Below are 16594 nucleotides of genomic sequence, written 5' to 3'. Positions count from 1 at the left end.
CCCTAGAACTTCCTAAGTCCAAAAGGGTTTGGTCCTGACTCGATTCTAAGTGTCCCTAATCTTTAAATTTCCAACCGCGACATTGCCCATAGAAGCTAACGGGAACCCGTGGTTGTGTTCACACACTGCATACAGTCCCCGTGGGTCCCCTGTGTCACTACCTTGGGTGGTTCCTTGGGGTCCCAGCGATTCTACAGGCTCTAGGCCTTGTGTCTATCCCAGTCGTGGTTCTTATACCACTTTTTTGGTATATGGTTTTGTACGCCCCTAGGGCCCAAGAGAATATTTGTGCTATTACTGTTGATTGCTAACTTGTTAATTAAGTACTTCGAACTCCAGTCTCATAAAGAGACTAGAGGGGGTGTCTTTATCTTAAATACATATATTTTATATATATGTACCTGGTGTGGTTGTCCTTTCATTTGTTCATTCAAGAGATTATAAACTGCTTTACATTCCTTCAAGACTTAGCCTGAAGGCTGCTCTCCATAGCTACCACTAGGATAGCTTTCAATAAAGGTTGTCTTTAACCATTCACCATAAGGGGTTGTTTGGACTGATACAAGGTGCCCACTAGAACTAGTGGACAGCATATATCAGGCCACCTTCTCACAACTGGTAGTTACAGTATCCCACTGCATCGTTTTTGTGCTCATCGTGCCACCTCAGATTAGACCCGCCCATATGCAAATCAGCCTTGGTCCTGCTCCAATAGGAACAGTCCAGCCCGAACTGCCAGGCCAGGTGCCCCCTGAATCGGAATACAAGCCCCCAGGACCGGCTTCTTCCTTGATGTCAGTTACCAAAACCCCTCCTTCGGAAGCCAAACCAAAAAGTACATTCTGATAAGCAAGTAGGAGCCGATCAGCTTCTGACACATCTACCCACAAGGCTACGGGGCTGAGGAGCAACGCCGGGCCTTTTGATTTCAGCTGCTTCACCTGTTCCAAGGCACCAGAGAATTCCCCGAAGTAAACGTGTGCTCATTTCATTCCAAGAACCGATGTGTTAAGGAACAGTATTGCGTGACAGTGCAAGGACGCAACACGCAAGGTCGAATGTTTTTCAGGTTTGTGCTCTCTCCTGCCCGTGCCCCGGCCCCAAATGCCAGTGGGTTCTCAGCCCCCTTGTTCTTGTCAGCCCACCTGGCGGGCGCAGGAGAGGCGCGTAAAGAAAGCCAGTTACTGGACAACCTGTGTGAAGGCATCCGGAACACCGGGGTTAATGGCTAACTGGCCGAAGGCATCTTATGTAAGGTGCAGCCAGAGGTCAAAAGATCAGACGGGACTGTGCTTAGCACCGGCACTGTCTCTGCTCTTCTGCGCCAGCCGGGTCTCCTTACTGGCAGCGGCGCTGCATGGGGTGATGCCCGCTGCACCAGGGAAGAGACAGCGTGCATGCCCGGGCCGCGCCCAGTGACACCATGAAGGCTGGCTACTGCTGGGCACCTGCCGCTGGGGTCCCCTGCACCCCTTCTTACCCTGTGCACAAGGACCCCCCTTGGGGACTGAGTGGCCTCTTTGCTCTCCAGGTAAGGGCTGCTGGGCTCAGAGGAAGAACAGCAGGATACGCTGGGGCTTTTGTAAGGTCCATGGGGTTGGGGCTGAGAGAGTGGGATATCAGGCGACAGACCACGAGGACGAACTCAGTGTCAGTCTAGTGCCGAGGTCTTCAATCTGTGGGGCGTGACCCCAAGGGGGGCCCTGGAATCATGGAAAGGGGGCCGCACATTTCCAGGCCTCGCCTGGAATCCAAAATGTGCTTTTCCTTTTTGAAAAAGACGACTATCTGAAAATGCTTCTGCTGAAGTTAACTGAGCCTTCTGTGCTGTGAAACAAAGAGGCCGGGAAGGCGGTAAACCAATCCCTCACGCCAGGGTGCCTGCTTGGCTGAATGAAATGCAAATACCGCTATGAGTTAATCTGCAAATGTAAAGGGGGCTTGGGAGCGGTCATCACCCCAAGCTTTGGGATTGAAAAGATTTTTTTTTCTTCCAATAGTAGTAGTAAGAGTTAATACCTGGGCTGTGTGCTTTTAATTGTAGCTGTATTTACACAACGCTTAGTACCCCTGAAGAGGGTGGAGGGGACAGTCATGCAAAAAAGAAAATTGCATTACTTATGTACTGGTATCACTAAAATCTACATTTTGGAAGTTTCATTTTATCCTAAAATATTATAAAATAATGACTTGCGCATTCACAGTGCTTTCTGTCACAGGCTGTGACCTCGTAGCACATACAATTACACAAGTCACCATTCTCCATTGCACCAACCAAATGTAATTCTGTGTCTCTCTGGTTACACACAGACCTCTGCAGTGCATGAACTAATACAGGTTTCATAATGTACTACAGTGCATTTCCCACTAAGTAACATCTTTTTAAAATGTATTTTTCATTTAAGCTACCCATTATTTTATATGTAGCTACCTAATTGTGAAAGTTCTAAAAAACGAACAAAATATTTCAGGGCTTATTTATGAGACGCTTGTGCCGCTGGAGGGTCACTTTTATTTAAGCTCCAACAGCGCAAGCGTCTCAAACATATCCAGGAGGCGACACAACGCCACCCAGCGTGGCTTTGCATGGCCTCATAGATATGGAGTGAGACAAAGCAATGCACGCCGCTGTGTTGTCTTCTCCGTGTCAAGTAGGCTCTCCATGGGCGTTGCGATGGGTGTTCCAACGCAACGCCCATGGATTTTGACGTTACCCCAGATTTACAAAAACATGTAAACCTGGGACAGCGCCTAAACCTTACGCCTCCACACAGCAGGAATAACGGGGAGAAATGTTTTAATTTCTCCTCATTATTTCTACTTTCCATGTGTGCTGCATTCTGCAGCTCACATAGAAAGAGGAAAACCTCGCTCTGGGTGGTTTTTGTGCAGGAAGGTGCCCCTTCCTGCACAAAACAATCCTGCCTATGTTGGCACTAGGCAAGAATGTGTGCGCCAACACAGGGGGAAAGGACAGGAATGCACCGTATTTCATAAATAAGGAGAATTCCTGCCCTTTCACATTGGCGTACGGCAACACAGCAAGAAGACTTGCGGCGCTGCCCTACACCAATTCCCCACAAATTAGGCCCTTTGTTTTGAGCTTCACCTTTGACCACGTCCCCACGCTCAATCAGTCAATCAATCAATCATTGCATTTATAAAGCGCACTACTCACCCGTGAGGGTCTCAAGGCGCTGGGGGTGGGGAATGCTGCTACTGCTCGAAAAGCCAGATCTTGAGGAGTCTTCTGAAAGTCAGCAGGAGCACCCTCCCGTAGGTGGATGGGGAGGGTGTTCCAGGTCTTGGCAGCGAGGTGGGAGAATGATCTGCCGTCAGAGGTCGCTCTTCGGATGCAGGGGACTGTAGCGAGGGCGAGGTCGGCGGGGCGGTGCTGGCGGGTGGGGGTGTAGAAGCTGAGTCATCTGTTGAGGTACGCTGGTCCGGTGTTGTGGAGTGCCTTGTGTGCGTGGGTGAGGAGCTTGAAGGTTATCCTTTTGTTGACGGGGAGCCAGTGCAGGTCTTTCAGGAGGGGGTGTGATGTGGCTGCGGTGGAAGATGTCGAGGATCAGGCGTGCAGAGGCTCCTGCGTTCAGGGCGTTTTCGTAGTCCAGCCTGCTGCTGACGAAGGCCTGGGTGACCGTTCTTCTCGTTTTGGTGGGGATCCATTTGTAGATCTTGCGGAGCATGCGGAGGGTGTTGAAGCAGGAGGAAGAGACGGTGTTGACCTGCTTAGTCATGGAGAGGGTGGAGTCGAGGATGACCCCTAGGTTGCGTGCGTGGTCGGTGGGTGTTGGAGCTGTTCCCAGTGCAGTCGGCCACCAGGAGTCATCCCAGGCCAAAGGGGTGGATCCGAGTATGAGGACCTCCATCTTGTCCGAGTTCAGCTTCAGTCAGCTGTTTCTCATCCATTTGGCAACGGCCTTCATTCCTTCGTGGAGGTTGGTTTTGGCGATGGAGGGGTCCTTGGTGACTCACTGACCTTTGCTTTGCTAAACACTGTTTAATATTATTTCCCCACTGTAAAAATTATTTGTTGTGGGAATTGGGGGCGTTTATCATTGTCAATAGTTGTCAATGAAGAGGAGGCCCAAGTTCTGGAAGTTTTTGTCAGGAGGGGGTCCTTATGCCTAAAAGATTTTGACAAGGGGGGGGAGGGCTTGGTATCAACAAGTTTGAAGACCTCTGTTCTAGTGCTTTAGAAGGCCATTTAGCGTAGTACCAGCCTCATGCTAGGCATACCACCCCTGCAGTGTCAACAGAGCCGAGAGAGTCATGCCTAGCCTAGAGCCTCTACAGGGTCTCCAGAGCAGAGAGAGCCATGCCTAGCCTAGCGCCTCTGCAGGGTCGCCAGAACTGAGTCATGCCTAGCCTAACGCCTCTGCAGTGTCACCAGAGCTGAGAGAGTCATGCCTAGGTTAGCGCTTATGCAGTATCGCCAGATCTGAGAGAGTCGTGCCTATCCTAGCGCCTCTGCAGGGACGCCCGAGCTGAGAGGGTCATTTTAAAAAAAAAAAAATATATTTATAATTTTCAATACAGAAAACATTTTATGCAATATGGAGACAGAGCAACAGATACAGAGTATGAGAGCACCATATGCAAAAGTATAGAAGCAGAAAGGCAATAGGACATGTCCGCAGTCACTGGTATTATTTCTTAAAATGTCCAGCAGCATGGGCGAGTGCGGACAGCGGGGCACAACGTTCAGTTCATCTAGGTCTGAGTCAGCTATATAGCACACCCCTATGTACTTCTTATTCGACACTAGCTCTGCAGGTGAGTCAATTTGTTAGTCCTAGGTACACATTATATTGCCCACTACTTAAATAGGTCCATTCTTATATTATACCACCTCCCGTTGCCACAAGACGAGAAAGCACTGTCTCTTCTCCAGGTTTTAAGACAGCAGTAGGCTACAAGAGGGAGGCTTCACCATCGTTTCCCACTACTATCGGGCCGTTCGGAGGGGACCCGGCAGCCCGATTCAGCAAATATTGCGTTAGAGGACCCCATATATCCCGTGGTCTAGAGGTACAGGGCACCGTTTCGGCATATCTTGCAAGTTATTCCTGACAGTACACCAGGTCTTCCAACCACTCCTTAAATTTAGGGGCCCGCCCCCTGCCCCATCTGCAACCCACCCTGCGTTTCGCTAATAGCATCGGAAGCAAGACAAACCGGCGTTGTGCTTTTGGGATTTGTCTATTGTAACCTAGCAGCGCGACTAAGGGGTCACAGCCTATCAGCAAGTCCGTCATCTCAGAGAGTGCCTCAAAGACAAGTCCCCAGTATTCCCTCACCCTCGGACACTCCCAGGCCAGATGCAGGAACCCAGCTCCCTCTCCTCCACACCTGTCACATCGATCTAAATCTCGCAGGCCAAAACGGAGCATCTCTGCCAGGGTGCAGTACATACGCTGCAGGAATTTGTAGTGCATGATACGTAACCTGGCGCTAGCCAAGATTTCCGCAGTTTGGGAGCAACAGTGTCGCCATTGTTCATCCGTGATGTCCCTATTTAAGTCAGCCGTCCAGTGTACTCGCGCTTTGCTATGAGGGATTTCGCCCTCTGCTCGTATCATTCGGTACAAGCTGGACACCAGTTGCCCAGGACTCACGTTCTGTAACATCTGATGCAGTGGCTTCAGTACCTCCGGCTCTCGCGGAAAGCTCGGGAAAATGGTCCGCAGACCTTGTCGCAATCGGATATACAAAAACATATCTAAAGGGGTGGGCGGGCGTACAAAATGTACCATTACAAAACAGATCTCCCCAAGTTCGTCTGCCCAATCTGGTGCTTAGTCCGAGCTGAGAGAGTCATGCCTAGCTTTTTACCTCTGCAGTATCGCCAGAGCCGAGAGAGTCATGCCTAGCCTAGCGCCTTTGCAGGGACGCCAGAGCTGAGAGTCATGCCTAGCTTTCCGCCTCTGCAGTATTGCCAGAGCTGAGGGAGTTATGCCTAGCCTAACGCCTTTGCTGGTTTGCCAGAGTAGAGAGTCATGCCTAGCCTAGTGCCTCTGCATGGTCACCAGAGCTGAGAGAGTCATGCCTAGCTTAGCGCCACTGCAGGGTGGCCAGAGCTAAGAGAGTAATGCCTAGCTTAGTGCTTCTGCAGGGTCGCCAGAGCTGAGAGAGTCATGCCCAGTCTAGCACCTCTGCAGGGTGACCAGAGCTGAGAGAGTCATGCTTAGCTTAGCGCCTCTGCAGTATCGCCAGAGCCGAGAGAGTCATGCCTAGCCTAGCACCTCTGTAGGGTCGCTAGTGCTGAGAGTCATGCATAGCCACGCGCCTCTGCAGGGTTGACAGAGCTGAGAGAGTCATGCCTAGCCTAGCTCTACTGCAGGGAGACCAGAGCTGAGAGAGTCATACCTAGCTGAGTGCCTCTGCGGGGTCGCCAGAGCTGAGAAGTCATACTTAGCCTAGCGCTGCTGCAGGGTGGCGAGAGCTAAGAGAGTCATGCCTAGCTTAGTGTCTCTGCAGTATCACCAGAGTCGGGAGAGTCATGCCTAGCCTACCGCCTTTGCACTGTCGCCAGAGCCGAGAAAGTCATGTCCAGCTTACGGCCTATGCAGTATCGCCAGAGCCGAGAGAGTCATGCCTAGCCTAGCATCTGTGGAGGCTCGCTAGTGCTGAGAGTGTCATGCCTAGCGTACCACCTCTGCAGTGTCACCAGAGCTGAGAGAGTCATGCCTAGGTTAGCGCTTCTGCAGTATCGCCAGATCTGAGAGAGTCATGCCTAGCCTAGCGCCTCTGCAGGGACGCCAGAGCTGAGAGAGTCATGTCTAGCTTTTTACCTCCGCAGTATCACCGGAGCCGAGAGAGTCATGCCTAGCCTAGCGCCTTTGCAGGGACGCCAGAGCTGAGAGAGTCATGCCTAGCTTTGCGCCTCTGCAGTATTGCCAGAGCTGAGGGAGTTATGCCTAGCCTAACATCTTTGCTGGTTTGCCAGAGTAGAGAGTCATGCCTAGCCTAGCACCTCTGCATGGTCACCAGAGCTGAGAGAGTCATGCCTAGCTTAGCGCCTCTGCAAGGTGGCCAGAGCTGAGAGAGTAATGCCTAGCTTAGTGCCTCTGCAGGGTCGCCTGAGATGAGGGAGTCATGCGCAGTCTAGCGCCTCTGCATGGTCACCAGCGCAGAGAGAGTCATGCCTAGCCTAGCGCCTCTGCAGTATCGCCAGAGCCGAGAGAGCCATGCCTAGCCTAGCACCTCTGTAGGGTCGCTAGTGCTGAGAGTCATGCATAGCCACGAGCCTCTGCAGGGTCGACAGAGCTGAGAGAGTCATGCCTAGCTCCACTGCAGGGAGACCAGAGCTGAGAGAGTCATACCTAGCTGAGTGCCTCTGCGGGGTCGCCAGAGCTGAGAGAGTCATGCCTAGCCTAGCACCTCTGCAGGGTGACCAGAGCTGAGAGAATCATGCTTAGCTTAGCGCTTCTGCAGTATCGCCAGAGCCGAGAGAGTCATGCCTAGCCTAGCACCTGTGGAGGGTCGCTAGTGCTGAGAGTGTCATGCATAGCCTAGCACCTCTGCAGGGTCGCCAGAGCTGAGAAAGTCATGCCTAGCCTGGCGCCGCTGCAGGGTGCCTAGAGTTGAGAGTCATACCTAGCTGAGTGCCTCTGCTGGGTCGTCAGAGCTGAGAGAGTCATGCCTAGCCTAATGCTGCTGTAGTGATCAGAGCTGAGAGAGTCATGCCTACCTTACCGCCTTTGTATTGTCGCCATAGCCGAGAAAGTAATGCCTAGCCGAGCGCCTCTGCAGGGTCACCAGAGCTGAGAGAGTCATGCCCAGCCTAGCGTCTCTGCGGGGGTTGGCAAAGCTGAGAGATTCATGCCTTGACTAGCGTCTCCGCAGGGTCACCAGAGCTGAGAGAGTCATGCCCAGGGCCTCTGCAGGGTGCCAGAGCTGAGAAAGTCATGCCTAGCCTAGCTCCACTGCAGGGTGACCAGAGTCGGGAGAGTCATGCCTAACCTACCGCCTTTGCAGTGTCGCCAGAGCCGAGAAAGTCATGCCCAGCTTACAGCCTATGCAGTATCGCCAGAGCCGAGAGAGTCATGCCTAGCCTAGCACCTGTGGAGGGTCGCTAGTGCTGAGAGAGTCATGCCTAGCCTAGCACCTCTGCAGGGTGACCAGAGCTGAGAGATTCATGCTTAGCTTAGCGCCTCTGCAGTATCGCCAGAGCCGAGAGAGTCATGCCTAGCCTAGCACCTGTGGAGGGTCGCTAGTGCTGAGAGTGTCATGCATAGCCTAGCGCCGCTGCAGGGTGACCAGAGTTGAGAGAGTCATACCTAGCTGAGTGCCTCTGCTGGGTCATGCCTAGCCTAACGCTGCTGTAGGGTGATCAGAGCTGAGAGAGTCATGCCTAGCTTACCTCCTTTGTATTGTCGCCATAGCCTAGAAAGTAATGCCTAGCCGAGCGCCTCTGCAGGGTCACCAGAGCTGAGAGAGTCATGCCCAGCCTAGCGTCTCTGCGGGGGTTGGCAAAGCCGAGAGATTCATGCCTTGACTAGCGTCTCCGCAGGGTCACCAGAGCTGAGAGAGTCATGCCTAGGGCCTCTGCAGGGTGACCAGAACTGAGAGAGTTATACCTAGCCTTGCGCCTCTGCAGGGTCGCCAGAGCTGAGAGAGTCATGCCTAGCCTAGCGCCTCTGCAGAGTCGCCAGAGCTGAGAGAGTCATGCCAAGCGTAGTGCTTCCACAGGGTCATCAGTGCAGAGAGAGTCATGCCCAGCCTAGTGCCTATGCAGGGTCACCAGAGCTGAGAGAGTCATGCCTAGCCGAGCGCCTCTGCTGGGTCACCAGATCTGAGAGAGTCGTGCCTAGCCTAGCGTCTCTGCGGGGGTCGCCAGAGCCCAGAGAGTCATGCCTTGACTAGCATCTCCGCAGGGTCGCCAGAGCTGAGAGAGTCATGCCTAGGGCCTCTGCAGGGTGACCAGAGCTGAGACAGTCATACCTAGCCTTGCGCATCTGTAGGGTCGCCAGAGCTGAGAGAGTCATGCCTAGCCTATTGCCTCTGCAGCGTCGCCAGAGCTGAGAGAGTCATGCCTAGCCTAGCGCCTCTGCAGGGTGACCAGAGCTGAGAGAGTCATGCCTAGCCTAGTGCCTCTACAGGGTCGTCAGAGCTGAGAGAGTCATGCCTAGTGTAGTGCTTCCGCAGGGTCAGCAGTGCAGAAAGTCATGCCCAGCCTAGTGCCTATGCAGGGTTGCCAGAGCTGAGAGAGTCATGCCTAGCCGGGTGCTTCTGCTGGGTCACCATTGCTGGCACAGAGTACTGCAATGCAGTAATTTGCGCTGCATTGTGTTACTTCAGATTTACCAAGCCACTCAGGGCCACGCAAGGTGGCAATGCGTGGCTTGATAAATTGCATTTTGGGCTTGCATCACGCATGCAACACGTTGCCTGGTGCAAGAGCAATGCAACCCCTGTCATAAATATGACCCATAGTGCCTAGAACATCAATCACAGCGTTTCTGTGCCCTACTGACTTACAGCAGTATACATGGAAGGAGGAGAAATAAAACACTTTCTCTGACATCAAGCTGAGTGTCCCAAACTCGTCTTGTACATGGGCTTCATGTGTTCTCTGTGAAAAACGAATTATGTCAAAAGATCTTCTATATTCTTGTTGAAAATGAACGTTATGAAAGTTTCTCCTCCAAAATGGTCTCGATTACAAGGTATGTGGAGCCGGGTTCCCATGTGGAGCTCGGCTCACGGAGTTCGCGGTTCCACGTCAGGAGTTTTTGGGGGCGAGAACAGTAGGCCAGGTTTTACCAGCAGGAAAATGCAGCAGACAAAACTGTCCCATAACCTGCTCTGCAGTTCCACCGACCCTCTGTCAAGGCATGGGGGCAGCATGTAATGCACTCCTGCCATGCAACCTCCTCCACTACACTCCAGTCTCACCAGCCACTCTAACCACCCCTGCTCTGCACATGAGCCCCAAAGCAGGTGGTAAGTGTGTGTGTTATTTCCTGCCCTGCACATGAGTCCTCATAGCTGGTGGTAAGTGTGTGTGTTAAACCCTGCCCTGCACATAAGCCCTCAGAGCATGTAGTAAGTGCATGTGTTAAACCCTTCCCTTCCCATGAGCCCTCGGAGCAGGTGGTAAGTGTGTGTGTTAAACCCTATCCCGCTCTTGAACCCTCAGAACAGGTGGTAAGTGCATGTGTTAAACCCTGCCCTTCCATTGGGCCGTCAGAGCAGGTGGTAAGTGTGTGTGTTAAACCCTGCCCTGCACATGAACCCCCAGAGCAGGTGGTAAGTGCGTGTGTTAAACCCTGCCTTGCACATTAGCCCTATTAGCAGCAGGAGGCAAGTGTGTGTGTTAAACCCTGCCCTTCCCATGAGCCCTCAGAGTAGGGGGTAAATGTGTGTGTTAACTCCTGCCCTGCACATGACCCCTCAGAGCAGGTGGTACATGTATGTGTTAACTCCTGCCCTGCACATGAGCCCTCAGAGCAGGTGGTAAGTGTGCATGTTAACTCCTGCCCTGCACATGAACTCTCAGAGCAGGTGGTAAATGTGCATGTTAACTCCTGCCCTGCACATGAGCCCTCAGAGCAGGTGGTAAGTGTGTGTGTTAACTCCTGCCCTGCACATGAGCCCTCAGAGCAGGTGGTACATGTATGTGTTAACTCCTGCCCTGCACATGAGCCCTCAGAGCAGGTGGTACATGTATGTGTTAACTCCTGCCCTGCACATGAGCCCTCAGAGCAGGTGGTACATGTATGTGTTAACTCCTGCGCTGCACATGAGCCCTCAGAGCAGGTGGTAAATGTGCATGTTAACTCCTGCCCTGCACATGAACTCTCAGAGCAGGTGGTAAGTGCGTGTGTTAAACCCTGCCTTGCACATTAGCCCTATTAGCAGCAGGAGGCAAGTGTGTGTGTTAAACCCTGCCCTTCCCATGAGCCCTCAGAGCAGGTGGTAAATGTGTGTGTTAACTCCTGCCCTGCACATGAGCCCTCAGAGCAGGTGGTAAGTGTGTGTGTTAACTCCTGCCCTGCACATGAGCCCTCAGAGCAGGTGGTAAGTGTGTGTGTTAACTCCTGCCCTGCACATGAGCCCTCAGAGCAGGTGGTAAGTGTGTGTGTTAACTCCTGCCCTGCACATGAGCCCTCAGAGCAGGTGGTAAATGTGCATGTTAACTCCTGCCCTGCACATGAGCCCTCAGAGCAGGTGGTAAGTGTGTGTGTTAACTCCTGCCCTGCACATGAGCCCTCAGAGCAGGTGGTACATGTATGTGTTAACTCCTGCCCTGCACATGAGCCCTCAGAGCAGGTGGTAAGTGTGTGTGTTAACTCCTGCCCTGCACATGAGCCCTCAGAGCAGGTGGTAAATGTGCATGTTAACTCCTGCCCTGCACATGAACCCTCAGAGCAGGTGGTAAGTGTGTGTGTTAAACCCAACCCTCCATATGAGCCCTCAGAGCAGGTGGTAAGTGTGTGTGTTAAACCCAACCCTCCATATGAGCCCTCAGAGCAGGTGGTAAGTGTGTGTGTTAAACCCAACCCTCCATATGAGCCCTCAGAGCAGGTGGTAAGTGTGTGTGTTAAACCCAACCCTCCATATGAGCCCTCAGAGCAGGTCGTAAGTGTGTGTGTTAAACCCTGCCCTGCACATGAGCCCCAAGAGTAGGTGGTGAAGAGTATGCTGAATCCCGCCTGTTACATGTTTCCTCAGAAGCAGGTCGTAAGTGTGTGTGTTAAACCCTGCTCTGCAAATCATCTCTCAGAGCCCTCCGAGAGGTGGTAAGTGTGTCTGGGTTAAACCCTGCCCTGCACATGAACCCACAGACAGTTGGTGTATGTGTTAAACCCTGCCCGAACGAGCCCTCAGAGCAGGTGGTAAGTGTGCGTGTTAACTCCTCCCCTGCACATGAGACCTCAGAGAGGTGGTAAGTGTGTGTGTTGTACCCTGCCCTGCACATGAGCCCCGAGAGCAGGTGCCTAGCTTTTGTTGGGTAGAGATTTCGGGTGCTACATTGTATAGTGTAGTTTGTATCAAGGTTGTGAAGGCTGCTACTTTTTCCTTTATATTCCAGCATCTATCGTAGCATGTGAGTCCACCATCTGTTTGATGATCCAGAAACGTCTGGAGATCTTCCCATAAAATGGATGTTTTGGTTCGAAGCATTTACAAAGTATCTAGGTGCAATGGGCAGAAATACTGTTTCCCAGAAAGGAGAAGGTTTCTTTTGGAACACACTTTAGGGTTTGTAGGACAAGCAATATGTGTATATTTGCCACAACACAAACTAGCTGAAAGAATTGGATGAGCCTCAAGATTCAGTCAAAAGATTAGAAATTCTCTTTAATGTCCAGCCCCAGTTTGGCAATCATGTGTCACAGGGTTTTTGTTTTTTTTACAAAAGTGAGCAGCGCCAAGAGGAGTCCATCAATGGGCATGTTGCTGCCTTAAGAGTATTGGCAGCAGGCTGTGAGTTTGAAAGCTTCACTTCCCAGGGGATTCATAGTCAAACTGAGTGGGGTTTAGACAAGGAAGCTCATAAAAATTGTTGTATAAGAAAATCTACTGTTGAAAGGTACTATTGACACAGTTAAAAGCTTAGAGGTATCACAATGATCTTCTAAAGAATTGGATAAAAAGAGAGATTTAGTGGTGAAGCTTTACATGATAAACACAGCATGAAGACCCACAAGATAACAAAAATAGAAAAAGAGAAAGGAAAGGAGCTTTCTTCAAAGAGAACAACATATGTTGTAGCTGTAGATATCCCATGATTACAAACGGGAGACTGCCATGTCCAGCCAAACATACAGTTTGTAAAATGTGTGGGGAAACAGGGCATTTTGCAAGGTTATCCCAACACCAGAAAGTCAAAGTAAATCATGTCAGTGAAGAGTGTGAAGATGATCAAAGCAATTACAAATACATTGGCTTGGCAGTAAAAATGACATGGACAATTGTCTGGATCCATATGTTAATGTATGGGTTGACAGATGTGTATTGATTCATCAGCGTGTATCACTATCATAAATCAAGTGCTATTCAAGAGACATTGGGGGGATGTCCTATGAAGAGAGAAGGATTGAATTGCTAAGATTCTTTGAAGCCAACTTACAGTTCAAAGATCAGTCTATTCGAGTGAAGATTTATGTTGTAAAAAAGGAATGAATACTCTAATATGGGTTCCAAAAATCAATGGGAGAGTGGATCACTAGTCCCAAATGAACCAGGGTGTGCAAAGGCAGTACAAAGTGCTGTTAAGAAACCCTCAATCACGTTATACAGAGATCGATATTAGCGGTATATTTTCATTCTCCGCTTCGTTATTTGTAACGTGACAGCATCATCATCGGGTTACTGTAATGCTTCCTCCACCTGGAGGACGTACCACTGGTTGTATTGGTAGTGATCGTAGAAAAAAGGGGTGAATTCTAGTGAAGTGACAAGTGGTGAAAGGGTATGTTTAAAAATCCCATAGAGCCAGTAAAAAATCTTTAATTGCACTGGATGCAGGAAGTTATAATAGATCTTCAATGTGCACTCGAAGGCTAATTAGGGCCCTGTGCACTGTAAAAAGGTGTCCATAAAAAAGGTCGACATGTTTCAGCCCTTCTTATGCCCCGGAGGGTCAAGTGGGCTTTCTTCAGGACCTAAACGGTGAAGAAGACCCTAGTATTCACAAGGTCTTACAGTGAGGAGAGGGAGGTTAATTAATCCCAAGTGTATCTGTTCAGTTGAACCTATAATTGTCGTTCCGAACAGGAAGGGTGGGGAAGAGGGTAGAGGGAATAACAGACTTTGTTATAACTGTGGAGATTTCATTAAAATAGAATACAAACATTGTTGGTTATTATCAGACGTTTTTCATGAGTGTGTGTAACAACTAAAAAATGGCAATTCTTTTTTATCAAAGTGAGTCACTATAAATATCCTCACTCTATGTGGCAAAATTCGTCTAGCACAAACAGGACATATCGAGACATAAGACAAAACATCTTTATTCATGCCCCTCCACCAAAACCATAGTTGACAGAGTTGCACTGTCTTTTCTCCACCAGGGTGACCTGCTAGGGAGGTGTTATGACACCATTTAATTATCTGTTGTTGCAGTTCTACAAGAGGTACATACATTTTGTTGTCATGGAGATATAACCCGGCTTTGATAGTGTGTTGTGGGTCCTTCGACCAGTCAAGGGGAGATATTTCAGAAAAGGCGTTCATTAACTGCGTCAAGAAGGGAGGAGTTTGCTTCCCCATATCGCCTACTCCTACAATATTATGACTAGGAATGAGAGGAGGATGCTCAGTTAACTGTATTTTCATATCCAGTCCCAACCTGGACAATGCATCAGTCCTCCCTTGTTGAGGTCCTGGGCGATAGGTAATAACAAAGTCGAATTCACTTAAGAACAGGACCCCTCTCATTTGTCTCGGAGTAAACGCCTTGGCGGACTTAAAAAACTGCAGATTGCGATGGTCAGTGTAGATGGTAACAGTGTGTGGGGACCCCAATAGATAATGCCTCCATTCCTGGAAAGCAAGTTTTATGGCTAATAACTCTCGCTCTCCTATGGTATAATTTTGTTCGGCAGGAAGAAGGGTCTTTGAAAAGTAAGCTACAGGGTGTAAACAACCAGTTGCTAGATTACGCTGAGATAGGACTCCTCCCACCGCATATTGAGAGGCGTCTGCTTCAACGTAGTATGGCTGAGCGTTGTCTGCACGACAAAGGATGGGTGCGGTGGTAAATCTGTTCTTGAGCTGAGAGAAAGCTTGCTCGGCTTCAGTGGACCAGACAAAAGCAATCCCCTTTCGGAGGAGCCGTGTAATGGGAGCAATCAGGTCTGAAAAGTGATTGATAAAGCGTCTGTAAAAATTTGCAAACCCGATAAAGGATTGGACCTCTTTTACATTGTTGGGACTAGGCCACTTGACCAATGCATCTACCTTCTTTGGGTCCATATGTGTGCCTTCCGGTAAGATAACAAAACCCAAGAATTCCACTCGATTCGTGTGGAAGGTGCTTTTGTCCAGTTTATCGAATAACCGATTATCCATCAGTTTCTGCAATACCTGTTTTACGTGCCCCACATGTTCCTGTTCGGAATTTGAGAAAATCAGAATATCGTATATATAGACGATCACGAACAGGTCAAGATATTCACATAAGATGTCGTTGATAAAAAATTGAAAGGCTGCAGGTGCATTGCAGAGACTGAATGGCATGACGCAGTATTCGAATAACCCGAATTTAGTTCGAAATGCGGTCTTCCATTCGTCTCCCTCCTTGATTCTTATAAGATGGTAGGCCCCACAAAGATCTAATTTAGTGAATATCTTGGCCCCTCTCACTTGGTCTAACAGGACGGAAATGAGTGGAAGGGGATATTTTTTTTTTATGGTCACTTTGTTTAATGCGCGATAATCTAGGCAAGCTCTTAACCCTCCTTCGCGTTTAGGGATGAAGAAGAGGGGAGAGGAAATAGGGGAGGTAGAATGCCTTATGAACCCTTTCTTCAGCATCTCTGAAATATATTTTTGGAGATATTCCGTCTCGGGTTCAGTCAACGCATATACTCGACTAACCGGCAGTTCGGCCCCAGAAATTAAATCGATCCGACAATCATAACTCCTGTGAGGAGGCAAGGCAGAGGCCTTTTCTTCATCAACAACTTCTCTGTACTCCCTATAGATATGCGGAAGGCTTTCCTCCATCACTTTCATGGCACAGCATAACGGGGTTTCCCACTCTTGGGCCTCCTTGTAACAATACAACAAACAATAAGGGGATTTTAAGGTAATCTTGCGAGAATTTCAATCTATGTGAGGGTTGTGTACTTGTAACCACGGAAACCCGAGTTTGGCCCCAAAAGTCGGTGTGTCGTTTAGATTAAATGTTAGCCGTTCGGAATGTCCGTTACTACATACTATGGTCTAGCCGGAGTATGATGTGTTACTAAACCGGAAGACAGCTCCGTTCCGTCCACCGCTCTAATGGGCTGTGGTTTAGCTTTGGGCAAAAAGGGGATTCCTAGCGTGTGAGCAAGGTGTATGTCTAGGAAATTATGGATAAGGCCCTTCGACATTGAGTGGAAACAATGAGAGTAACAGATAGTGTAAAATGACGCGCCACAGGAGCTGTGATACTGGCTACTTCCTGCGAGACCTTAAGAGACTGATAACTTGAAGAAACGGTCTCCTCATTCCTCAAGTTCCCTAGTTTCCCGCCAAGGAAACGTACTCTTGACACATAGCTACAGTCTTAGGGGTCGTAGAAGTCTTGGCAGGACAACTTCTGGCGTAATGTCCACTTTTGCCACAATAAAGGCAGAGATTATTTTTCCTATGTCTTTCTTTTTCTTCTGGGGTCAAAGGAGATCTCATACCCCCTATTTGCATAGATTCGCTAGTGTCTTTGGTGTCTTTACTCTCTTTCTTATCCCCACGAACTACAAGAAAATGAGCCAGATTTCCACGGGATTTTTCTCCTTTACGCTCAGTTAGTCTGTGATTCAGTCTCACCACCAGGTCTATAAAGGCATGACAACCTTCAGGGGGATCGACAATTTGTGAAAGAAGATCTTTTAAATCATCATTTAATCCTCAATAAAACAAAGACGTCCTT

At 49.7% G+C, this 16594-nt stretch overlaps 1 protein-coding gene across 2 annotated transcripts in view; it reads left to right on the top strand.

Moving 5' to 3' along the window:
* Nucleotides 1-1295: 1295 nt before the first annotated feature.
* Nucleotides 1296-16594, top strand: part of SLC23A3 (solute carrier family 23 member 3) — a 339671-nt gene continuing 324372 nt past the window's right edge. Inside the window, exon 1 of one of the 2 annotated variants that reach the window (XM_085650084.1) lies at nt 1296-1531. In XM_085650084.1, the coding sequence (XP_085506210.1) occupies nt 1424-1531 (108 nt within the window). In that variant the 5' untranslated portion in view covers nt 1296-1423. The remainder of the gene's footprint in view (nt 1532-16594) is intronic. The other variant, XM_085650085.1, reaches the window with a different exon arrangement.

Source organism: Triturus cristatus, chromosome 3_2 (assembly GCF_964204655.1).
Source record: "Triturus cristatus chromosome 3_2, aTriCri1.1, whole genome shotgun sequence".
NCBI lineage: Eukaryota > Metazoa > Chordata > Amphibia > Caudata > Salamandridae > Triturus > Triturus cristatus.
The sequence above is the reverse complement of the archived record's forward strand: the minus strand, read 5'-3'. Positions and strand labels throughout refer to the sequence as shown.